The 26,108-nt window shown below is 33.9% G+C and overlaps 1 protein-coding gene across 1 annotated transcript in view; it reads right to left on the bottom strand.

Annotated features, from left to right (window-relative positions):
* Positions 1-26,108, bottom strand: part of NEDD4 (NEDD4 E3 ubiquitin protein ligase) — a 43,965-nt gene that overhangs the window by 2,295 nt on the left and 15,562 nt on the right. Inside the window, exons 3-23 of the mRNA XM_085303368.1 lie at positions 23,950-24,011; positions 20,813-20,915; positions 19,383-19,552; positions 18,688-18,805; positions 18,388-18,555; positions 16,563-16,628; positions 15,770-15,889; positions 14,604-14,810; positions 13,435-13,512; positions 13,149-13,203; positions 13,006-13,064; positions 12,010-12,075; positions 9,396-9,625; positions 8,680-8,801; positions 8,513-8,583; positions 6,144-6,239; positions 5,022-5,095; positions 4,815-4,875; positions 4,125-4,184; positions 3,928-4,035; positions 3,238-3,334 (exon numbers count right to left, since the gene is read on the bottom strand). Coding sequence (XP_085159494.1) covers positions 3,238-3,334; positions 3,928-4,035; positions 4,125-4,184; positions 4,815-4,875; positions 5,022-5,095; positions 6,144-6,239; positions 8,513-8,583; positions 8,680-8,801; positions 9,396-9,625; positions 12,010-12,075; positions 13,006-13,064; positions 13,149-13,203; positions 13,435-13,512; positions 14,604-14,810; positions 15,770-15,889; positions 16,563-16,628; positions 18,388-18,555; positions 18,688-18,805; positions 19,383-19,552; positions 20,813-20,915; positions 23,950-24,011 — 2,191 coding nt within the window. The remainder of the gene's footprint in view (positions 1-3,237; positions 3,335-3,927; positions 4,036-4,124; positions 4,185-4,814; positions 4,876-5,021; positions 5,096-6,143; positions 6,240-8,512; positions 8,584-8,679; positions 8,802-9,395; positions 9,626-12,009; positions 12,076-13,005; positions 13,065-13,148; positions 13,204-13,434; positions 13,513-14,603; positions 14,811-15,769; positions 15,890-16,562; positions 16,629-18,387; positions 18,556-18,687; positions 18,806-19,382; positions 19,553-20,812; positions 20,916-23,949; positions 24,012-26,108) is intronic.

The following is a 26,108-nucleotide window of genomic DNA, read 5'->3' as shown; positions in this document are numbered from 1 at the left end:
ACATTACTAAATATGTTATATAATCTCACAAATTATTCAATGTATATTTTTACCTAGATAGTAACAAAGTGACAGAATATTTGAAATGCAGTGACCACATATGTACTGCAGAGATGTTCATATGCACCTGAGACAGAACTTTTTGGCTAGCAGGTACCACCTGTGCCTTTAGCGACTGTCCTATAGCATGCCATACCCAAGGACTTTAACCTCTCAGCTCTCCCCAAGTTGATCCAGAGAACATTTTGTAACCATTCTTAAGCTATTTAAAGCATTTGTATATTTCTGGAGAAGACTGTGTGCTAGAAATCACTATTTTGCCAAAGAACAGAAGGAGCCTGTCTCTGATGGTGGGCATCCTCTCGGTTAAACGCTTCTCCTCTGACCATTCGACATGGAGTCCATCAGCACAAAAAGGAAGAGCCTCAGGACAAGCAGCCGTCTGCCTCRTAAGTGCCAAACGTGAAACAGGTTTCAGATTTAAGACAAGCAGCAGTAATGAAAACGGGTTGATCCATGAATACAGCTGAGGTACAGATACTTCTAACACCAGTTTTGTTACTGGTGCCAAGTGATGACAAGTTCTACGGTACTGCTGAGGTGTCTGCAGTGCGAATCAGGCCCGCTTCCACTGGTGCTACCAGCCACTGGAAGACTTCTCAACTGCTTGCCATGGCTCGAGTCTAACTGTGGAATTACAGTGAGAAACGAGAGGCAATTTTTATTTCTTTTTACTGGAAGACCTATGAAAGCAGTTTTGTTCTATAATTCAGACAGCTGCCTTCTCTTTTTTCATGCCCTCTCCAGAATGTTTTCTGGTAACACAAGCTACAGTTTGCAATTCAAGAAAATCAAGCTATTGCATGGACTTTTTAGGCCTCACACAAGAGTACGTATAGTGTCAAATGCAAGTCAGCCTTGGGAATTGTTTTATTTTCCTTATTAATAAATTTTTACTAAAAAATGTATTATTTTATTATAAACTTCTAAGTATTGCTTCTATAGATATTAGTGTACTTTCAGTAATTATCTTATTTGCAGTTTTAGGGAGATACAAGGAAAACTGAAATACTATGTATCCATTACCAAAAGAAATTATATACACAAGAATAAATAGTAATAAACACAAAGTTGTAAAAGTARATCTGGAAGATGATGTTAGTCAAAATACATTTTTTTTTTTAAAAAAAGGCAATATATCCCAAAGATGAAAATTAAACAAAAGGAGAAAACATTCCCACAACTATTAACATCCACAAAAAGGCAGGGAATACCTATGAGTAGAAGCTATACCCTTTACAAATCTATTGAATATGCTAGACAGAGATGAGAGGAGATACTGAGTGCTTCACCCTATAACACAAGCAGTAAGAAGGATATGTCAGTAGTTGTGGGAACATTTCCACTTCCTCTTCTTTAGGTAACATGTTTCTTCAACACAGAAGATTGATTAGAAAACACAACGAGAAAAAATGCTTGGAAAATGAAGCAAAGGACAACTCTATGACAGTCCCTTCAACTACAATGCAGTAAGAAGATAAAACTTACTTTTAATAGCTAGGTGGGAATAAGTCTGAAATCTAAACTTCCAACTAATTAACTAGAGGCTGAAATGAGAAGAAAAAAGAAGCAAGAAAGCCTTATCTGTTTAGCATCCTAGTTCTCAAATTTAAATGACTTCTCTGGGCAGACTCCCTTTTTAGGGCTAGAAATCCCTTCCTTAGCCACAAGAGGGAGATCTCCTGCTACAAAGCGAGCTCCAAGAAATTCAGCCCCAACAGGCACAGGAAGTGAAGCAGCCACAGTGGCAGAAAAAGCCACAGAACAACATGGAGCAGTGAAGAACCACCTACAGCTCTTCAAATACAAGCAGGTACTGGAAATGCAATTGTGATCATTACTGGGATTTAGTGAGGYTGGTATGCTGGCCACAGTAAAGCACAAATAACTGTAAGAAAAAGAAACAAAGCACCATGCAAGACAATTGCTAATCAACATTTTTATTAAAGAGTGGACAGAACTACATAAATTGGGATTCAGCCAAAACATATCCTAATCCCTCAGCAAAAGGGAGCTAAGAGCTTCAAGAGCTTTTTCCTGCATCATTCATTCCTGAATTCTACCTCTGGTAGTGTTTTTAGTCAAACAAACAAAAACCCRCAGGCTGTAGACTCCTGATCAAGTTGCACTGCAATGAGTGCAGTTTCAATAGCAGCAAGGCTTAGGTGCAACAGCAGATACATGGCTCAAGTCCACTGAAGGCACTGGCTTTCTCTTTGGAACTTACAAGTCATTGACTGATGCAACGGAAAAATAAAAGAAGTTTTTACAGTGAAAACAAAGAGAGGAAGAAATGAGGACACAGTRCATGGTATTTGTTCAGAATTCCAGTGTTTTATAAATAAATTACTATCTTGTTTATAAAGAAGGCAATGTTTATTCAAATATGCAAGTTCGATTGTTCAGTCACTTGCACAGAATCTTTAGGACCTTTAGCCTTAATAAAGTAGTCCTGCAAAAAACACAAAAGCCAATGGCACCTGCAAACAGGTTTCCCGTAAGGAAATCACCTCCAAGCTTTGTGAACTGTTCCATCCGCTTGCCCAAGGTCTTAAGACAGTGGGCTTATGGGTTCTGGTGTTAAAATCTGTTCCCACTGCCATGTCCTTGTTTAAACATCTGCATTGCAAGTTCACTAGTTTCCTTTTGGCATTATTTTTAAATAGGGTGATTTCAGTGATGCAGTGTAAACTGTAGCCCTACAAACAACCGTATTCACACAACTGTGGCTTGTGAGCAGAGAAAAACAGTTAGGGAATTCATGAGAATCTTAAGTTTACTAAGCATGTCTTAATAATTACTTCTTGAATAACTGAGAATTTTCTTCAAGCTCAGATGAGATACTACACAGGGATTGCTGCATCTCTTTAGAACTTTAAATCCTAGATTCATTAGAAGTCCTACACATTTAAAAACTTCCAGAAAAAGAAATAAAACAAACTAGCTACAGAACTTAGAAAATACCTGCATGGGCTAAGAGATTCCTCTCTAACTTTGCTTCTATAACTGACAGTAAATACTAGTTATAATAATTATAACTGTTACTATATACTAATTTTTTCAAATAAAAATTAAACATAGGCATATAATTTATCAAAGCCAAATGTCATGACAYTTTCAACATCAGATTCTCTGTTAGTTATTCCATATATTGTGAACACAATCGTAAGTACTCACCATACAGCTCAGCAAACCCATTCATAGGTACACGTGATGTGCCAGTAACAAACTGAAGTAATCTTATTCTCTTTTCAGAGTCCATCATTAAGACTGCCTACATATGATAATAATTACAGTTAAAGATTTAGTTAAAAAACTTTAAATKAAGGTTTTAAGTTAGCAGATTTAAGCAACGCTGTTTCCATTTCTAAAACATTATCCATTTTCTTTTTTATGACACATGTAGTCTAATTCTCTGCCTATTGCTAAAAGCTATGAAGTCAATATTTTTTTTATGGCACTGTAATAAGAAGATGGTTACTGGCTTAGCAGGCTGTTAAAATACTTCCCTTGAAGATTTGGCCCCTACTTTCTTTGAAGTTTCCTGATGTTATGAACTAGCAGCCAAATTCCTGTAATTTATTAAACAGAAGAGTTTAACACCTCTTTAGTGTAACCATGCCAAGAGCAGCTACACAGAAGTATTTTTAACCCCCGTCAGACATACAGTTTTTTGGAAAGAGTAAGTATCAGTTGTGTATTACATCCCTATCATATATCTCACCTTCAGTTTTCTAACTTTCTCAGGAGTTTTAATAGCCAAATATTTACCTAACTATCAACGAATCACATGATAAATTAGCTCAGCTGAAAAGCAGCAGCTTTTGAACACATCTTCTTAAGTAAAAGATTAGAACTTCGTGATACCTTCCAGAACCACTGTATGACTTGGTGGTTTACGTTGTAGCCATTTTTATATTTTGTATGTAGTTTCCAGTCAGCCACATCCACATCTCCCAGTCCACACATTAATAACTACATTAAAAAACAACAACAACAAMAAAGTTCAAGTCAGTACAATTAAGTTTAAACATAATTTGTTTTCTTGTCCACGATATACTTACCTCTAGTTCATTTTCATCAAAAATTTTAATCAGATCCTGTGGTATTAGTTCAAAAAAGCCCTAAAAAGTTAAAGGAAACATCAAGCAGATATTTAAAATCAATTTAAAAAGCAATTTAAAATCAAGCAGCTATTATTTAAGCATTTTTATAACCGATAATTATATTTACATGTTTTAAGAATACATGAATATATGAAATACAGATGTTTGGGCACTAGTACTTGCTAGTTTGGCTAYGTACTTCTAATTCTGACTTGATCTTGCATGTTTCTTTATTGTGCTCCACTGAATGTTGTACATCATTTATACAAATAYGGGTAAAACAACTAATTTTATTTACTCCTATTAGTTCAAATTCACTTTCATTTCTGTAGCACTGATTGAATAATTATCATTATAGCTAAAGCTGTCTGCCAAAACTAAGAAATAAGCAAACTTTACAATATAAATTAAACACCTCAGTGAAAACATATCAAGAAATGCTATAGGTTTGGGTTTTTTTTGTTTTTTTTTTAATCTGAGACAATTCAAAGTTGATGCTGCGAACCTTGTCACTGCCCCTTTTTTTTATATATATATATTTGTAACAAACAATCTGTGGGTCATTGGAATCTTACGTTCTAATAAACTTATCTTAAGATTACATGGAAAATATTCTTAGAAGAATGCCTTTTGTATTTAAAAATATACCTCTTTAAAGGCTGCCATTTGTTTCTGTACTCTGCTCACAAATCTCCATTGAATTACAAGACTGTAACAAAAAAATTGAACATTTAAGATACAACCAATTTTTACACAAAGCAACAGCTTTCCTTTTGTTAAAACAGCAAACAACATACAGCCTCCACTGTTAGGGAGGCTATCCAGTTAGATACGTTACACAGCAACGCTACTTACTGAATATAGTCTCTCTTGTTCTTGTTGGTGACAACTATTTCTGATCCACCACTTTTCAGTTCATGCTGATGGGTCTAAATATGATGTACAGAATAGTAAGATATGTATATAACAACTCAAGTGTGAACATTAGGTAATTTAATAAACACTTGAAAATCTGCAGAATCTGAAAAGTATGAGAAACAGAACCACTTTCACAGGTCATCTGAATAAAGAATACATTTATTTTTCTTYGTGTATAACTAAGGGATGCCAGACTGCAATGTGGCAACCTCTGTTATTTCTAACCAACTACAATAAGTAAGTCTGCACATAAGTTTTCAGTAATGCTGATGTCACTATCTGCACTTTCAATAACCCATTTTTTTCCCAAATACTGTAGAAAAACATTTACAAAACTATTTCAGTAGAGATYTCCATCACAAGTGAATTGACATGTATATCTGTTACATAATGATTTATACCACTAGAACCTCAGCAAACACCTGTTTTTCAGTCTATCATGCATCCATATTTTCATTCTCCTCCTTGGGATCATTTTAGTTACACAAGACCACAGGAGCCTTTACTGTACTTGGATCTAGTTAGCATCTGCAATTTAGAATTTTTGTTCAAGACCTGTGGTATTTCTGCATGATTTATCTTGGGCAATTCTATATACAGCACTAAACTTTATTCCATAGTTTTCTTGTACAGTTTAAACAAAAAAAACCTCTATTCTTCYCAGAAGAATTTATGACTCCAGCCATTTCCAAAACAGTAAATCCYTTCCATGCCAATCACACAAATCCAACCTTTTCCTAAGATTAAGCAGTAGGAACATGGATATCTTACTCTTCGCTGCATTCACAGCAATAGCTACATCTCAAAGTATTATTTAAGAAAAAAAGCACATGCTGTTGTTTTAAAGCTCAGCTTATCTCCAAGTCATTTCTCATATCATGGCCAAGTTAACAAAACAACGAATGGGCATGTGCCAACTAAAGTAAGAGTTTGAATGAATAAACGAACGTGACTCTGGAAGAGGTGTTCTTAGTATTACGCAGATAAAATTAGTTAATTTTCCAGGAAAAGTGTTTTGTTTCATACTTTGCATATTCTGCTTTACATAAATAGACTAACCTGCCCAAAGAGTTCTTCATCAACTATAAACCTGAGGTCCAGTTCTGTTGGATCATTTTCAAGAATCCATCTCAGAGAATTGTAATATTCACTATCCTAAAAGTGAGAATTACGAGTTTAGTCAATGAATACAAGAGACTTTTCTGAAGTAGATACAGAAGGAAAAGCAAAAAGCAAGAAATCCCAGCTATTTCTAAACCTAATACAACTAAATAAAAGCTTTTGGTGTTTGCTAGGTTAACTGCAGTAGTAATTTTATTTATATTTACTTTTCAAAACCTGCAAACACATACTTTGTTCAATATTGAAGGCAGAACAATTATTTTTCAAGGATTTAAAAAACCAAGATATATTGGAAAACTTCTAGCACTGAAGTATYGACAAAAAAAGTATAAAGTTTAAAATAGAAAAAACGTGAAATAAGAAATATTTAATTCCACTTGATATAGTACAAATATTTTCCAAACATGAATTATGGATGAAATTCTCCCATTTCTTTCAATCACTTTCATCACTATCCTCATGAGACCTGAAAACTAAACAGTAACACTGCCTTTGGATTTTTCAGTACWGTTCCTTATCCACTAAGGAATACAGAACCACATGGCCTGGTCCTTTGCTACAGAGAAAGTTTCTGTTTAAAGTATCACAGCTGTCCAGGACAACGATGGTAAGCCTTTCAAGTGTTTTGCTGCCAAGTTTTGTTTTAAAAAGAACTGTGACAGCCTAATTGCTGCTAGTGCCAAAAGTGGTGCGAGGATGAATGGTTTGCAAGCGTATGAGAGGAGAATTAGACAAATCAATGTAAAATAAAGGCCTAATCAGTACCTATGTATTTATTTTCTCCAGAATAGCCATGTTTGAGCTCAGAACTTCAGTTCTACAGCTTTGCTGCAGATATTCCTACCACGATATAGCCTTTCAAAGCAAGATGATCATAATGCAAAGAAATTATGTCAATCTCCAAATTGGATACACACGCTAGTAATTCTGAAAAAGGCAGCTCTAATACAAATACACGAAGTGCCATCAGTTTGAGAATGATCATATTTTAATCATTGCTGCTCCAAACTCAGAAATCAGGTTTGTTAGTTGTTAAAATGCAATCACTTACATTCCTTAAAAAAACCCACACAGTTAAACCAAGTATTAGATATTAAGAATGAAACAAATATAAATCCTTCTTGTATCCTTTACCAAACAGATAACAGCGTAAGTTAGATTCAAGATGGTATTTATCTGAGCAATACGCTCTTCTATGAGCAGACATGTAAGGGAGACATCTCTTCTATAGGAAAAACTATTATTAATCTTTTCTAAAAATAAATATCCAGTGTTCGTTAGCACAGAAGATTCTTAGCACTAAAGTGAAATGAAAAARCCTTTCGACAGTAGGTGCTTTGTTCATTAATAGCATGACATATGGATCTTATAAGGTTCTAAACTGCAATCTCAAAATAAAGAGAAAGTATTTAGAATAATCCTATATTGGATACACACAGCCTGCTATTGTACAAAACTACAAAACTATTTAAAGATGGCTGAAACTGAAGACCCAGCAGTTTCAGGACTAACAAACTCTCTCACGCAGCAACGTTCTGGTAAGATGTCACAATACTGTCTAGTCTTRTATTTTGGACTCTTCTCTGTCCCTCATCTTATATTTATCTTCCCTCTAGTATTAGATATGACTACAAAAAGCCTCAGGATATGAAAATTAAGGTATACTATATTGAAAAATACTGAACAAAAATATCCTATTACTCAGGAATGCATAGCAACTATAGTCTGTATTCTTACAGGACACCTTACAGAAAACAGTAATAAATCAGAGAAAGATTCAATAAATTTACACTGCCTATGACTATTCCAGTCAAGAACCATTATCACGGAAACAAAAATTGTTATAAAAGTTAATGTTTCCCCTAAAAAACTAATGGTTTACATTAATCAGTATTTACAGCCTTCTGAAGTAATATATTTTTTTAAAATAATTAAGATGCACAAAACTAATTTAGAGAAAAGGCTGAGACAGGGAAACAAAAGTTCTAAATATTTATATTTAATTCTAAAGCCTCTACTGAGAGAAAATAATTCTAAGAAAACACCATACAAAGTTTATCAGCAAGTTTCAACACAGCTTAACTGATTTAAGTCTAGGTCTCTCTGATTTTCAATGGAAGTTCAAACTCCTAAACTACTTAGACTTATTTTAAAAAAACAAAAGTGGGGGAAAAAAAAAAAAAAAACTTATCCTAGAAGTTCCTTGAATCCTGCACTTTCAGTCTTTACAATGTCATTAAAAATACATAAAAATAACTTAACTCGAACACAAAAACTTAATATATGCAATAAAGCAGATTACATACCACTGACTCCATATCATGAAGTGTTATTGGTTTTTGGAGCATCATCTTGTAGAAAGGACGAATAAAAAAGGCTTTAAAGAATAAAAAAATTGAATAGTATGTAATTTAAAATTCAAAATATGTACAATATTAATCTAAATGTCATATTATGTAAACTAAATACTAACCATCCAGAAGTTTACCATGATAAACAGCCATTCCAGCTACACGACCTATAAACTTGAAATAAGAGAGATGATCTTCATTGCACAGTCCAGAATTTGGATTGATCTGCAGAGTATAGTTATCTCTGAAGGTGGGGTAGGGCATGGGGAGGGAAAAAAGAAAAACAAAGTTTTGGCTATATGAACAGTCTCACATCTGAAGATATGACAGACATCACTGTGTAGATCAGGTATTACTTTTCATTAAGTTAAAAATACATATTTGGACTAATCACTAATTTAATAGTAAATAATATTCAATGTAAGCATCTATTATCTTAGCTGAAACAGTTTTGAAACACCCTAAACTACCTTCGTAAGCTACAGATATACTAAAGAGACGGTTTAACTCCTATTAATTTAATAGTAGTCACAATAATATTCTTTGCCTCTTTCTTTCGTAAGAAGTAGATGGTTGCAATATATGCAACAGTTGCAAGTGCAGATGGATTACGTTAGACTGCTGAAAAAATATTATTGGATGTGGATTATTTTCCACATTCATCAGCCAAGGCAGGAAAAAGGTACAGAATATTTCAATTATCAACCAAAACCCCTTATGAAGTTTAGRGAAATAAATAAATAAATAAAAAGTAACTACATTTTAAAAGTAATTATGAGGAACACAATTGACCTGCTTTTCCTAACTGTATTTGTGTTTTCTAGAACTGTATACTTACGCAGCAGAATATTCAAATAATCCATAATAAGGATTAAACATTTCTTTAGAGAGAAGGAAGAACCATTCCCTGGCCACTCCACCATAGTCTAAACCTTTTTCACCATCAAATTCAATCCAAAGTCTTGCTTTAAGGAAATCTGCTCTCTTTACAGCTATAATTCTTCTATAAGAATCTTCAAGGATTGTTGTGCGATGAATTTTCATTTCAAATCTATTTGGAATATCACTCTAAAAAAGAAATAGGAAAACACAGAACAATGGAGCAAAGTCCAGTATCTTTCAGACTTGCAAAGTATGGAAATTCTATGAACAGTCAAAAAATGACACACACAACCTGTTCTTAAATAATGTAGAAAAAAAACACAGTCTGATTAAGAAACAGCTCTATTTATACCTGATTCAACTAGTATGAAGAATTTCAGATTATTAAATTCTATTTCCTCCTAAGGATGTTGGATTAAAATCCTTGCTAAAAGTGTGTTCAGGCATGGAATCTTTTTACAGAGAAATTTCTGAAAATCTGAAAATTCACCATATTATAAGCTTAATTTAAAAAGTTTAAATGTTCATAAATAAAATTATTTTGGAACAATGTGCTGTGATTTATTTCACTTTCCAGTTCAGTTTTAACTACRTGTCCTGTTCTCTTACATAATGCATACAGGACAATCAAGTATTCCTACAATATTAAAACAAAATCAGCSTACTTAAAATTTGAAATCACAGGCACAAATGACAAGGCTTACATTTACTGTATTCATTGTACGAAAACATTTTAGTGCAAAATATCCAAAGGCTCATATTTGCTGCTGAAGTTTCAAAGTAAGATGATATGCTATAAACCAGGGATAAAACTTTGCTGAAGCACTAAGTCACTATCCGAGAATAATAAAGAGTACATTCTTGATATCATTTCTTTTCAGCCACCTTACTTCAGAGATTGCTTTAGGCAAAGTTGAGAAATTCAGTGAGAGTGGAAACAGAAAATAAGTTTTTCTCCTTGTTTCTATCTATAACTAGAATTGGATGATGCAATAAAACTATTTTAAACATTTCTTAAATTTTCTATTCTTTAATTTTTTTAATTTTTTTAAAGACTAGTCACATAATGAGCAGAAATTATGAATTTATGAAAGCAGAAATATTGAAGAAACCCATCCAAAGAGCACACGTTCAGATATACTTCCTTCTTATTTTGTTATTTTCCTTGAATAATCTACCCTAAATGCTCAACTAAAAAAATATGTATAAACACAAATAGAAAATAATTACTTGGGGATACAAGATTGCATTATTTGTCATTTTCCAAACTATAAAATACCATGTAATATCCTATCTCATATTTACACAGTGGCTGAAATAAATATATACAGACTTCTTAAAAAATAATTTCAGCAAGAAATAATTATCCCTAATTGAAGAAAATTGTTTTTAGTTGCAAATTAAATTTTCAGAAAAATAAGTCTAAGCAATATTAAAATGCTAAAACCAAACTTTTTTAGCATAAAATGCTAAAACCAAGCTAAAATACTACAAACAAACTTCGCTGATTTAAATAACATTAATTATTAAGTCTTAATTTAAAAATCAATCCACTATCCTCATTATGATATATGTATTTGTAAATATTTAAAAGTCAATGGTAATGTATGCTTTAGAAGTTACTTATGTGTTTAATTCTTAAATTGATATGATTATGTTGTGTGGCTGAGCTATTTATCACTTCTCAGATTAGGAGAATGACATTTGAATGAACGGCAAGCTCGTTTAATTAGGAGCAAGTAAAGTGAGCAGAAAACATACATAMTTAAGTATGTACAATTTATCCTTCAACTCAAAATGCACAGGTTTCAGACAGGGTAGATATAGTACAGGTTTGTAAAAGGTGAAGTTCGGGTCTAATCTCAAATGCTATTACATATATAAAATATCCCTAGGGATACCAAAATTTGGTGGCAGCTGTGCAAAATTTTGTTATTATCTGGATATCCAGATGCTATTCATGATCTTTTATACTCTGTGTTATAAATATGCCTGGCATCACCACTTCAGACTTGAAGTTGCAAATGAGATTCATAAAATTACAAGATTTCAAGACTAGAACAATTACATTCATCAAGTCTGATCAAAATCATAGTACAGGTCATGATTTCTAAACTGAGCCTTTCACTTCTGTCTCAGCAGCCTAAAATCTATTCTAAGAATTTGTATTTTCATATCCTCAGTTCCCAAAACTGTTAAATGCTAGATCAGTGATTTCCAATGTTTTCTGCTGACAGTCTACTTTCAAGTTCTCAACTTCTTAAAAAAAAAAAAAAAAAGAAAAAAGAAAAAAACTACTTTTTCAATTAGATTGCTTTCAGTCTCATCACTCCATAAAGTCAGAATCCCTACTGAAGGACTAAATGCTTTGTTATTCAGTCACTGCTTTTTTTACACACACACACACACATATATGTATACACACACACACACACACATTTAAATCAGGTAAGTCCATTTTCTACCCTTTTTAAGCAGCTTTCAGAATTCTGTTGCCTTTCACTGGAACCTAAGTTTTTGTTTGTTTAGGGCACAAAAGTTTCTTAACTTTCTGTTGGAGAACTACTGACCTGTTTCTTCAATTTCTTTCTGAAGAACTCATACTTCCGTTTATAGTCCCTGGAGTAAGGCACAGCCTTTGGAAAAAAAACAATTAAGTACTACTTGAGATACTCTACCAACAATTATTTTTACATAAGCTGGTCTAGATTTGTGAAACATACATTTCAGTTCTGAGAAAACAGGAACATATGTTTCACTAAGTACTAGGGTATACTTTCAGTTTTTACATGTATAGACAATTTGAAATACCTGGAACAAAATACTGCCTTACCACATAGATTTGTGTTAATCTGCACCAAAGAATTTATCCTACACTTTACTGTTTTACTGATGTGACCAACTAAAATCACTGACTGACCCAGATCAAAGTGACCAAAATGCCTTTGGTGACTTACATAATGAATACTCTTTCCTTGCTGTATCATGAGAAACCTGATGACAAACACCTCTATTTTTCCATGGACAGAGAAGGCTGTTTACATACGTAGGCTATTAATAAACACAGATATCATTTGAACACTAAAACCCATCTATAATTATAATGTGTATCGTCTTTGCAATTAGGCTTGGTAATTTTGTGCTTGAGATTAAGTATCCAGGCTAGATAATTATTTTTCATTTAGAAATTAATTTCATTCATTGTAAAGCCAATTTTCATGTTCTACAAGCTTATTTCACAAGCTGAGCTAGGTTTATTTTGGACAATGTGTTGTTCAGGATAACAAATAAGAGAAGTTTCTTATCCGCTTTATATTGCCCACTCTTCCTCACCTATGAGGATTTTTTTTCTTGTTACAATGGGAACTGTGATTTTTCTTTCTGGCATTTAAAACTACATCCACAGAAGCCTTCTAAACTGTCTCTAAAGAGATTAAATTTTAGGGTTCAGAAACCCTAAAAGTTTCATCTCCTAGATGAAGTATCTGATAAATGATGAGACTTTGCTTGGATTCTATTAACAAAATTATTGAAAAAATGCATAAAGCTGCATAAAGAAAGCTTACTGGTCCAGTTATTGCCACATTCTGCAGTCGAGGATCTTCCCACTGTGTTTTCTTTGTATCTGAAAAGGCATCCCCTCATTAGTTCCACTAAGTTAGATAATGCTTAGTAATAAAGTGATGAGTAGTCATCAWGTTGTACATACTGTGGTTTATGTAGAATATTCTTCCATCTGTGTGAGTTCTCTCTTCCCATCCTGGCTATAAAAAGGAGAAAGTTTTAATACAAATTCCTAACCATACAGTTTGCATAGAACCCAAGGTGACCTGTATTTCCAGGGATATTTTCCCCATTTACTCTCAACACTGGAATTCAAAATTGGATATTGTTTGTATGAAAAGAACAGACTGCACTTTCTAATGTAGACATTTTGATAGTGCTAACTTATTTAAATTAATACATCTGCAAAACAAGTAAAATACTTTACTTACTGGTAATGGCCCTAGGTCTACTGGATCAAGGGAAGTCTTTCTCCTCAGGTGAGCAGGAATTTTCAATCTTGGATCTTCCTTTGAAAAGAAGAGCAAGCAGCACGTTATTTTTTTTAAAAAAGAAAACACTCACAAAAACTCCCAATACTTTTCCTTTTTCGAGTAATCATGTAAAGAATATGCCAAGTACCAACTAGATAATTGTTATGTATTCCCCAGCCAGGCAGACTCTCGGGGATTCTCAATCCTCTAGTCATTTACAGCCATCCTCTAATGCTCAGAGTTATTTAAATCCTCTCACTTTATTGTAAAAACAAAAACAAACAAAATCCCCTCATATAACTTGGGTTTAGTGTAATTGAGCCAAATATTTCCACATGGTTTCTGGCACACCGTGTGTGTATGTTTAATTAAACTGATGTCATTCCATAGTCTAGAGGAAATGAATATTTATTTTGAAACAATTTTGATGTATTTTTCTATATTTTCCTTTCACCTGACAGGAACACTGACCTACTCTTTATATGCTGAAGTCCATTAGTACTGCCTAACAGTGTGCAGTTTCACTCAGTGGAAGCACAGTTGTACAACTCCCTCACCCATACTGTAAACTGCACCTGGCCTGCTCTTGAAAGAGTTCACATAAAATCTGCATTGTATACTGTACTACGTGAAAAACTCTTGATAGTAGATTCTCGGCTAAAGAAAAGTTTACAAAACTGATTTCTATTAACAATGTATATCAGTTAYCACAGTTCTACAGTTATGATAGAAGTGTCATTTAGATGTTTAACATCTGCAAAACAGATTCCTTTACACATTAGTGTTTTCCTACTTCCAAGCTAAATTTTCAAGTGCTAAACATAGTCTGTAAAATTCAGTGTTGTATTCATCACAGACACTTTAAATGACTTCGCATTTACTCCATCTATTCCTTAAGAGACATGACACAGCTATCTTGCACAAATCAAATAGGCTACTTGCAATACCTCGTTTGCTGACAACAAACAATAATTTACATTTGAAGACATCCCTTCTTTCTTGCTTTTTCTTAAAGAAAGAAACTAGCAATGAAATCCTAGCACTAAAGGAATCCATGGAAGCTTGCTGAAAGCAGCAAATTCTGATTTTAGAGCAACTAGAATTTCATGAGAATAATTTTCCATTACCCATGTAGTAGTTTTAGTATTGTGGTCAATAAAGAACGGTCTCCCATTAGGCGCATGTCGGACTTCCCAGCCTTTAGGGAGAAATCCTTGTTCCATTTCAGGCTGCTGCTTAGAAGACTGTTGTAATGAATCACTTGATGTTGCCTGTGGTTGCCGTCCCATAGAAATACTTTGGGCACTTGACAACTGACCTGCTTCCATAGCAATCTGCGGCAAAAGACAAAAGAAATTCAAAATTTAGTAGAACAACATATTTTTTCCTATTAAGGTATCTACACTTTAGATTGATGACAGCAGTTTCATAAAGCAAATACCAACTGTATACAGATTCACTTAGTCTAATATGAGCATCATTGACTAACAATCACTGATTATGCTATAGAAGTTAACAAAAATCTTTCAGGCTTCTCAAAGAGCTATCACGTTCCAAAGGGCTTTTATGATGCATTAATAGCTTTTGATGGTCAAATAAGGTTTTAAAGCATTTGTGAATGGGGGCATGTAACTACTGAAATAAAGTTAATGATATTTAGATTTTCAATTTAAAGTTGGATATTTTTAAGGTATGCTTTGGAGCAAGTCCACGACAGCAAAAGAAGCAGTGCTACAAGCCTATATTTACTATTTTTGTTTTCTATTTGAGTATGAGTTTCTGAAAGACTAGGCTTTGATTTATGCTTTGGAACTTACACAGTAGTGACACACTTTATTGAATCTGGATCTTAGCCTTCCATTTGTGCAACAGTATACAAAAATCAGGAGCCTAGAAGGAGGTGACATGTCAACTGACATAATTTTTTTTTAAAGCTCCAGGATTGGATAAGTTTTAATTTGCTTAAAAAATTGAATTAGACAAGTAAGATTTATATTCCACTATATTTTACATACTCAGAGAATAGATAGAGGAGGAAAACAGCACTTACTTATTCAGAAACTGGATTATGGATTACACTGAATACTGGATAAAGTTTTTACTTTAGAGTGACTTATCATTAATATTACTATTCCTAACTCTAGCTGAATCCTACTGGATACTTTATGTAGTTCTTTATCAGTTTATGACTTTCAAAATTCTATTTCAAAGAGGTCTCTGAACTTTATCCTATTAGGTGGTGTACTTAAAAGGTTGTATGAATGGAAATAGTAATAGGTACAACATAAAGTACCTGTACAACTGGCTTTATCCAAGTAGTAGTTCTAGAATTGTGATCTATATAATATGACCTTCCTTTTTCATCTTGTCTTTCTTCCCAGCCTGGGGGTAATCCAGATGAAGTAGGCAGTAACTATACATTAGTGATAACAAAAGAGTAACAGTTAAGAAAACCACCAAACTAACTCAGAAAAGGCTTACCATTATCAAATTTTAACAAATCATAATCTAGATGGTTCATAATTTGTTTTATAAACTAGATAAAATTGAAGAGCAATATTTAAATCCACACTGAACAATATAAAGTGACAGGAATAAAAGATTTGTTTATTTACTTATTTATTTTTAATTCAAGCTCCTTGTCTGAAAGGATTGAAAGCATTTGTTAATATATCTGTACTAGGATTCGCTGATCCAGCCTAGAACTTCTGGCAATAAACTCTTAAATTTGCAATGTCACCATGGAAACAATGTAAGGGTGGATGAACAGCTTTTAATTGTATAGCAAGCAGAATTTAGAAACAAAATTCACATCTCCGTCGGAAGATTACTTCTTTCAGCAGGCTATACCCATTAAGCTAATGTTAAACCAAAAACACGAAGTTGGAAGAGGTAAGCTTTACAACTGAGCTCCAATCTTGCTAGACTCATATAACTGCAATTTTGTCAGGACAGCTGCCAGAAGCAGAAAGCCAAAACTCATTTAAATGTCAGCACTTAATCTATAGTCAAAAGAAAGTTCTACATGAAGAAAATCTTTGAACTTCTGTGCTACATAAGCTTGTGTTTTTTGGAAAATGACATACCACTGGAAGTGCAGGCTGTTCTTCAATTCTGTATGTTTGCAGACTACCTCTTCTGCTGGAATGGTTCTTGAAATAGTGAAAGAGAATGTCACATTAGTTAGCATTGCAGCTTTGAGTATGGTAGCAAACACTCAGTAATGATTATCACACTTAAACACACAGTTTTCATCGTGAACAAGGTATTATACTTTGTTTTGGATGTGTTTTTTAACACATCAAGAAAAAATAAGCATTGGTTCAGAGGGTCGATTATAACTTCAAAATAGAAGCTCAAGAAAGGTCTGAAAATCCTAACAATATACATTTTGGCATTTAAGGCATTACTGTTAATAGCAACCAGTTACATTACATCTGAACTTTTAGGACAGAGCTGATTGTCTATCTTGTCAATAGGCTAAAGCCTCTGTCAGCTAACAATTTTTTTCTGACAGCAGATTAACTTAGTAATAAGAAGATACGAGTCTGACACATCCAGTTTCTGAGAAGGGCGATTCAATTCCCGGACTTGGTGTAGGCCTCGATCTTTATGGCTAGAGCTATCTTTCAGATACCTCATCTGCTACAACTAAGCAACTGTATTTCATCTTGCTTCAGAAGTTCCAAGCTGATTTGAAGGATTTTCCCTATCTACCTACTTTTTAAGATACTTCAAAGAAAGCATGATCCCATTTTTCCATTTTTTTTGGAATGGTGAAGGGAGATAAGACTATCACTCTAGCTGCATCTTGCAAATAACTTAAGCATCTGCCTCTTTCTTTGCTTAGGCTACTCAAGCAAGCTGTCCATAGGATTCTGAAGAGCAGAGAGAGATCAAGATACGTGAAGTCTTGTTATTGTTACTTTGCTGTCTCCAGCAACATTCTTAAATGTGAACAATATACTTCCAACTCACATTTGAAACGGCATTCTCAGCATCATAAGAGCTACAGCCTTCATTTAAATACTAAAATCTTAAAGATCAGAGGTCTGAGTCACCTTATTTCTCTGTATAGGCCTTCCTCAACAGAGAGTGGATTTCTCAAGATGTATTTCAGGTAACAAGGCTGTTTGTGAAGGTCAGGTTTCACAAGACAGCTGAGCTTACTTAATTGCTTGCTGCACCAAAAAGAGAATCTTTCTGCTGGCTGTGTATTCCTGCTGCTTCCCATTTGCCAATATGGCATTTGTCATACTGGCAAAAGTGACCAGGGTGCTGCTTCAACTTGCTAAATCAGCAGAAAACAGAGGGCAGGGAGAGGTAATAGTTTCCTGCTGGGTTAGCAGGTTGAACAGACTCGCTAAGAGGTCAAGTGTCAGTTGATGAAAGGCTCTGGAACTGTATGAGTTGAGACCTCTTCTTTCAGTCAAGTTTACTACACCTAATCATAAAACCTCATCTCTACCTAAATTTTATTCACTTTGAAAAATAAGTTATCTTAGACCTTGTCCAAGTGGAAAGAAAATATCAATACAACATTATTTCTTTAGAAATTTATATACTTTCAGGTTAATCACAGACATTCCCTTCAGCTGTACTTTTCATCAGTACAATCATATAGTGTTATATCTAGAATAAAAAGTAGATTGAGAGATCGAAAAAATAGTTAACACCAATCTGTTTTAGTCTCAGGGAAAAAATCCTGTTCTATATAAGCAAAGTGGGGAAGAATAAAATGTTTGCTTAGAGGGGAATTCTATAGTACAAAACCATTCTTAACTTCTCTTCATTCGAGATGAAATTATGAACATAGTTAACATGGAGTACTTAGCCATCTAATTCTAACAGCATTAACATTTTGGGTTCTGAGTATCTCTATATGTTAGAGCAATAAGAAGAATAATTTACAGTGTAGACTGCTGACTGGCCAGTAGCTGAATTTCCCGAAGTAGTAAGTCTGGTATTCAGTTCTTCTGCAAGATGAGTCTGTATATCACAATTACTATGTGGGAGAGGTATTTGAAGGTTCTGACTGCTGTACATTGTTGCCTCATCTTCTGTTATAATTTCCCAGCTCTTTAAAAATAAAATAGTGAAATACATATTTTAAAAATTAGTTCCAAGTTACAAATACTTCAAACAAGCTTTTTTTTTAACTAGAGGCAAAAAGTGTCTTGCATTTAAGAAACACTTTGATACTGTTTTTACCTCAGGGGAATCTCTGCTGTCTAGATTTTCCGTATCCTCTGATATCTGTCGTCGATGGGTGAATGCATGTTGGGCCTCCAACTGAATGTTACCGATATCTGCAACAGCTACATTGTCCCTATTAAAAAAAAAAAATAAAGCTGACAGCAATACAGTAGTCATTTTCTCTTTCAATTGTAATGGATAAGCTAGGCTAACATCAAAAACATGCATTATTCATTTTGGCAGAAGAAGCAGCAGTCATAAGCTATAAAATGAATGCACACCAATTAAAAAGAATAAGCATCTATGACAGTAGAAAGCATAAGTCAGACTAAAGAACCAGATACTTTTTGCAACACAAATGCTAAAGGAAGCTGAAAAATAGTGAGAGAGAGAATTTCATGCAGTTCCTGCTCGGAAGGAGGGAATCAGTCCTTGAACTGAAAAAAATAATTTCCTTTCCATTACAATAACTATCAACTCTTACATCTGGAACTGGTTTTCACTTGAACATACACCTTCTTGCGAACAGGAAGAGAACTGCGCAGTTCTGACCACTACTTAGTGATCACTAAATATGGGTTTGAACATAAAAATAGGGAAAGCTCTACTAGCAAATCCCATCCTGTTTACTTCCTAGTTCTCATTTTCAATGTATTTATAGTGAACTGGCAACTACTGTAACACCTGAATTTTCAGGCCAAAAGACATACTGAGCAGTTGGTCTTTTCCACTGTGTTCTTCTGAATTCATGATTGACATAGTAGGTCCTGCCGAGGATATCTTGTCTTTCTTCCCAGCCTGGAGGCAGTGGAGGAGATTCCCGTTGCTGCTGTTGTGGCTGGCTAGCAGCATCTGGTTGGTCCAGTATAATCCATCCAGGCTAAGGGATAYAATATTAACAATCTTTAATTAAATAACCAAAGTTGAAGTGCATCAATTTATTAGGCTAACACCATTTTTAAAGTGCAGTTCCGTTATATCTTAAGCCAACAGACTACAAAATGAATTAAGCTGGAGCTGCTGTGGTCCCACTTTCCTCCACCTGTTTCAGAAGTATAGTCCCAGCAGGTCTTTTTTGACAGTAGTGGTACTTCTGCGACTATGCAAGAGCTGAGTCAAGAAGTTAAGTTAGGAAAAATGAATCATTTTTTTTTCATAGACAATTTTCAACCTGGTCAGCTACTTGTGCTGGAGCCTAGTTACACAAGTAGTAGAACTTGTTCAATGAAAGGTAAGACAGGCAACAAACCTGAATTAGAAGGTTAGAAATACTGTGGAATCACATTTTGGTGTCACATGAAATCCAGTTCTTTCACAGTAATGATGGGTGAATACAATGTGGGCACAGTTTTACCTTTGGATTTTATAGTGTGTATTTTACAAGAGACAAGTGTATTTTACAAGAGACAAGAGAATAAGTGATGCATGCAGATTTTTTTTTTTTTTTTAATTCAAAGTCCTTAAACGTATTAGGATAGAAAGTTCTTTACTTTAGTTCAAGGCAGTAGACAGATTTAATAGGATAGATTTTTTAAAATTTGATTTCATACATTTGCTGTAAATGTACTAGTCTGATGAGCCTATCATTTTGTAACAAAGTTAAATACAGCAGAATTGATGCAACTGATAAGAGTTGCTTAAGGGGTTGAAAAAAGATCCATTGATCTAAATTGGCTGTGTTTACTAAAGATTACAAATGTAAAATACCCCTGTTAATTGGAGAAAAYTGAAATTCTAAAAATAGCAAAGTGTCAGTGTCTGGCTGGCAAGGTTTAGCCATGTTAAAAGCAGTAAAAATACTGAGAAATGATACTTCCATTAGTTCTTAATCCCTAAAAGTTTTATATAAATTACATGTAAGTTTTAATTGGCTTGTTTCTGTCTTCTGTAACATTATCAGAATGCATAAAAAATTCTGGAGCAATATTTTTCTAACTAAAGGACAGGCTTTCCCAATATAACTAAAAAAAAGAAAATGTATATTAGGCTTTTGGTTTTGTTTTAGTACTGACTCGCCATATTTCTAAATGACTTCTTACAGATTAGTGATTTCTAACACTCATCTTTATGTTAACTACCCTTAATAGTTGAAGACCAAGCATTTCCTAGGTTTCTCAGCAGTAAATGCATCTTTTCCCACCTCCAATTCTTCAGCCTGTTCTGTGGTTTCTTCTTCAGACCCATTGTTCTTCGGTAAGTAAGTCATTTTTAATCTAAGGTGGCCTTTAACTCTTGATTTATGGCTGCAGAAGAGAAAATAAGATGTTGTTACCAGGCACACCTGAAAGATATCTGCTGYTTTTAGCTAAACCAGCAATTCTTTCTAGAAGCATAATTTAATCTCCATCTGAAATATCTACAGAGGGTAGATATTCAAAGGTAAGTTCAGGGTCCTCCACCTAGGGAGGATAATCCTATGCACCACTAYAGGCTCAACCATTCTGTGATCCTGTATTATAAGCTAACAAATAACATAATTAAAATATACTATGAGACCATGGGCTTTATATTTTCAAGATCAAGTGTCTTCAAAATAACCTGGAAAGTTTTTAATAGGTGCAAAGCTAAAGACTCAGTTGCTTAATTAGGAATCCTGCTTAGTGTTAATTGGCTTGCTTTTGTTTTCCATAACATTATAAGAATGCATAAAAAATTCTGGAGCAGTATTTTTCAAACTAAAGGACAGGCTTTCCCAATATAACAAAAAAAATGTATATTAGGCTTTTGGATTTGTTTTGATACTGATAAATAGCAGTAAATCCTCTAAAGCATGAGATCAGAATAGACTTTTTTCCTGTTATCACCACAAAAATCCTATCATTATTAAAATTGCTAATTAGTTAGGGAAAATCCACAGCACAGCTAAAACAGCAYGGCTGGAAAATTATCCTGAAGTTTCTCAACATTTAAAATCGACTTTTGACAGTTTAATTAATGAAGTTCTGTAGCGGCATTGCATTTTTAGACTTTCACATACACCACTAGATATTACTTAACTCAACTGGAAACTTCTATTTCCAGGGCTCTCTGGACATCTTCCCTAGTATCCAATGTGTAAAAATCACAGAACGGTTAAGTTGAAAGCGACCTCTGGGATCATCTGGTCCAACCCCACTCTGCTCAAGCAGGGTCACCTAGAGCATGTTRSACAGGGTTGCATCCAGCGGGGCCTTGAATATCTCCAGAAAAGGAGACTCCACAACCTCTCTGGGCAGCCTGTGCCAGTGCTCCGTCACCCTCACAGTAAAGAAGTTTTTCCTCATATTCAGGTGGAACTTCCTGAGTTTCAGTTTGTGCCCACTGCCTCTTGTCCTGTCGCTGGGCACCACTGAAAAGAGTTTAGCTCCATCCTCTTGACACCCTCTCTTCAAGTATTTGCATATACTGATAAGATCCCCTCTCAGTCTTCTCCAGGCTRAACAARCCCAGCTCTTGCAGCCTTTCCTCCTAAGAGAGATATTCCAGTCCGCTAGCCATCTTCACAGCCCTACGCCCAGAACTGGACATAGCGCTCCAGATGTGGCCTCACCAGGGATAAGTAGAGGTAGAGGATAACTTCCCTTGACCTGCTGGCAATACTTGCTATATACAGAATTAAGAAAAGAACAGTGACAACTTAAACTATATAAATATAAGAATTTTATCGTATGCAGACAGCCTACTGAGCGCTATTTTCACCTGCATAACTAGTTTTCCAAAAACCCTACAATACTGCAACTTTTGCATCTCCCGTAATTTAGCTTAATGCATCGCTAGAAGCCTGAAAATAAGATTTTCCTACATCAATGTAATTTAGTTTTTGTTTGGTAAAGAAATCAGCCAGATTATCTCACCTATCTTACTTTCTTTTTCATACTGACTGACAGGCATTGCAAGCTGATTGAAAATATCTCTGATAAGTCAACTGAATACCTATCTAATTTGAATACCTACCTCTTAAAAAAAAATCAACCCTCAAAAATCCTAAATCAAGCAACGAAAGAAACAAAGTCTACTGCTTTGTCTTTTTAATGTGTTGAAAGTGAACTAGATTATCTGATAGAAAAATGTTTTACATTGAACTACGAACACGTCAATTCAATTTGTTTTAGAAAACTGTATTCCTTTAAGAAAGTGAAGTAACCTACTACCTTACTTGAGAAARCAATCTTCAAAGCAATTCATTTCAATGTATTAAAAATGCTAGAATCTCTTACTTTCTTATTGAAAAGCTAATACCTTTAGTATTAATATTCCAGTTCAAGCAAATGTAAACATAAGCAGAATTYAAGAACATTAATAATAGTGAAGAACCTAGATGATATTTAGAAGTTATTAAAAAGCTTCAACTGTGCAAGAGTGCCTGAACCTGTAGCAGTATCTCTTACTACAAAGCACTGCCAAATTCAGGTGGAAGTAACTTCAAGAAGAGATCAGATCCTTGCCTAACATAAACAGCAGTTGAAGGTAATATATGCAGAGACAAACTAGTATTTATTTTTCATTCATTTACAGGATAGGAAGTGTTGAATTTGGGGAAAAAAAAGGAGGCAAAAATCAAATTTGACGATCATTAGATCTGTTAATATCTTGAATAYGATAAAAATCAGAAACCAAGAAATGTAATACACTTTAAAATACTTTTTCTACTATCCGGCTGAGAAAGAGCTATAGACCCCATACCTTCTGTTGTTATTTCCAAACTGGAATACATTCTCTTAAAAGAGTTGACATGAATTTTCTGTTTTTTATTTTAATAAAAATTGCTAACCCTAGTAAAGTATCACTCAGATTTAGGTTAAGAATGGACATAAAACATGCAACACTAATACCAGTGTCAAAGTATTACATATCGTTTAAAATTCCTCCTTTCCTTAAACATATGCAGCTTTTAAATTTTTGTTATATTTATAATTAAGATCAAATGAAAACTGGTTATGTGAAACAGTCAAACAAAAGACAGACACCTTATAAAGGAAGGCAGGATACAACTTAAACTTGAAAAAGAATAAATGGCATAGTATGGCATAACATTGGTCACTAATTTCACTACTGAGTGAACAGTAAATTGTTTAGATGAGGTTATATGAATTGTGTCTTGGTTTGAAAAAAATTGCTTACTCTTAAATAATCTTCAAGTATTTAAACAAATGCTGACTTTTTAATKGAGGCATTAATATCTTATTCCATAGATACTTAAACTCCCTTGATGAAAACAAAAATATAGACAAAAAAGAAGTACTTGCATAATAGCACTGTATAGACATGAAAGACATTTTTTACATGGTATTTACTAACCTTCTTGGATGAAGAACAAAATCCTTAAACGTATATGGTCTCTCCATACTGGGATTTTCTGTCTGGAATAAGACAATTTTTWAATTTTTCTCCCTCCTCAAAAAAAGTCTATACCATCAAACATTTGCATTTAAAAACTAACAGCGATTTTGGATCAGTTTCTTCAAAATTCGTTTTCTTTGAAGTCTATGGAACATTTTTAAAATTTAAATTATAGGTTTGTGCACAGTAATAGCAATAGAATACCAACTTTAGTTTTAGTAATAAAGCCAATTCCCATGTCCAAGGGAAAAAAAAATTTTTTTTTTACTTTTCATTCTATATATTACAGCTTCTAAAGCACAGAAAAAGATGACTGCTTAGCCTGAAATAAAAAACAGTTCCTCAGTTTTCACGTTTAGAAATTTTACCATAACTCCTTCCTCCCTCAGTATTTTTCAAATATATTTATACAGAACAGACACAAAAACTGATCACTAACTACCTCTAGGGCTAAAAATCCCAGAAGAACAATGAAGAACATGTTTATCTCTGTGCTCTGATGCACAGAAGTGAAGATGATCAGCAAAAAGAAACACAGAGGTAAACAGACATCATTTATAAATATGTATCCGAGAGGAAGATACAGAAACATGGCAAAAGAATTCTTTAAATATATCTGAAGGACAGAAATACAGACTGACACGCAAACACCTAGTTTGTTGGTTAACATATATTTATTGCACCTGATGTCTGTTCTGCAATTCTCACAGAAATATTTAATTTTTAAAATACCTCATGTTTAGGAACTTTTGTAAATCTTAATTGAGAGTTTTACCTCAAAATGGATTTTTCTTTTWTAGCTGTTTGTAAATTCAGAACCCTTGTTAATTAACACACGTTACAATTCATAAGGTAGCGTATAARGAAGAAAAAGGCACTTGATATATTTGTAGACCCATGAATTATGAGCAACTTTAAACAAAACAATCCTTTAAASGCTGAGCTAATTCCATAATATAATTTTCAAAAAATACCTATTCTGTGTCAAGATTTTTGATCAAAAAGAAACAAAACATCCCAGTATCTGAGGGGAGTCTAACTCATTAAATTAGAAATYCTACAATTTTCTTTGGAACTCTTAGGCCTTTTTATGATAAACTCCTTAAGATATCATAAAACAGAAAACTAAACCAATTAAATTTTACTGCATTGCATTTCATTTCAGCAAGAAAAATGTATTCTTTTGTTTCAGGCTTTTCAGAGTAAGTTCCTGTCAATAAAATTAAGAGATATTTCATGCAAGTTGAAATGTTCARTCTTCACTGAATTAAAATGCAGATGTTCAGTCCAGTAACAGTAATGCATGTGTCAGACTGAGTACCTGCAAAATTAGGCTCTACATTTGTAAAAGATATTTATAATTCTTAAGACTAACATAACTATTTTTCTGACTGAATCTGGGATCATCCATGGTTTATAAAAAAATTACCTCCTTACTCTTATGCTCTTTGTCTGACTTTTTAAAAGTGAGAGCTACCTTAGATTCAATACCAGATTAGAACTGGACGAATATATTTTGTTTTTGGAAACCAGGTATCTTACTYTATAGATAATTTATCCTTTTCACAAATTCCTGATTATCAGCTCTTTTCAGTTATGAACAGTTTGYGTCGGCATAACGAAACAAAATGAGACACGGACCAAAGCTAGCTTTGCCACCAGGRGCATTTCCACCAGTCTTTCCAACCTACCTAACTGGGGAAGTGGAGCTGGTGGGACTTCTTATATCCCAATTCCAGTGGGAAAGGTAAAATATACCTATCACCACTCCTACGACAGATCATCTCAGAATGACACAGCAGAACAACTGCTCTTGGAAAGGTTTTGCCATAGTTGTTTTCCTGTATTTAAAATAGTTGCTGATATACCTGTCAGTATTCTCCAAAGTTTTGAGAGCTCAAAAGAAAAAGTTTACTTATTTTAATTTTATTGGTGACCTCCCTTTAAAATTAACAACATACATAATGTTGTCACTCCACAGAATGAGTAGAGCAACAAAACTGAAAAATGCATACAGCAGCAATATTAGTTCCATTTCCCCATTTCCACTTTTCTGTAGTGGTTTATGGGAATAACAAATATTAAAAGTAAATTTAGTTAACTATTTTAAACAACTA

This window comes from Rhea americana, unplaced genomic scaffold (genome assembly GCF_003343005.1).
Source record: "Rhea americana isolate MKP2758 unplaced genomic scaffold, rheAme1 scaffold_2, whole genome shotgun sequence".
NCBI classification, from domain to species: domain Eukaryota; kingdom Metazoa; phylum Chordata; class Aves; order Rheiformes; family Rheidae; genus Rhea; species Rhea americana.
Note: the sequence above shows the minus strand (reverse complement) of the source record. Positions and strands in the feature narration are given on the sequence as shown.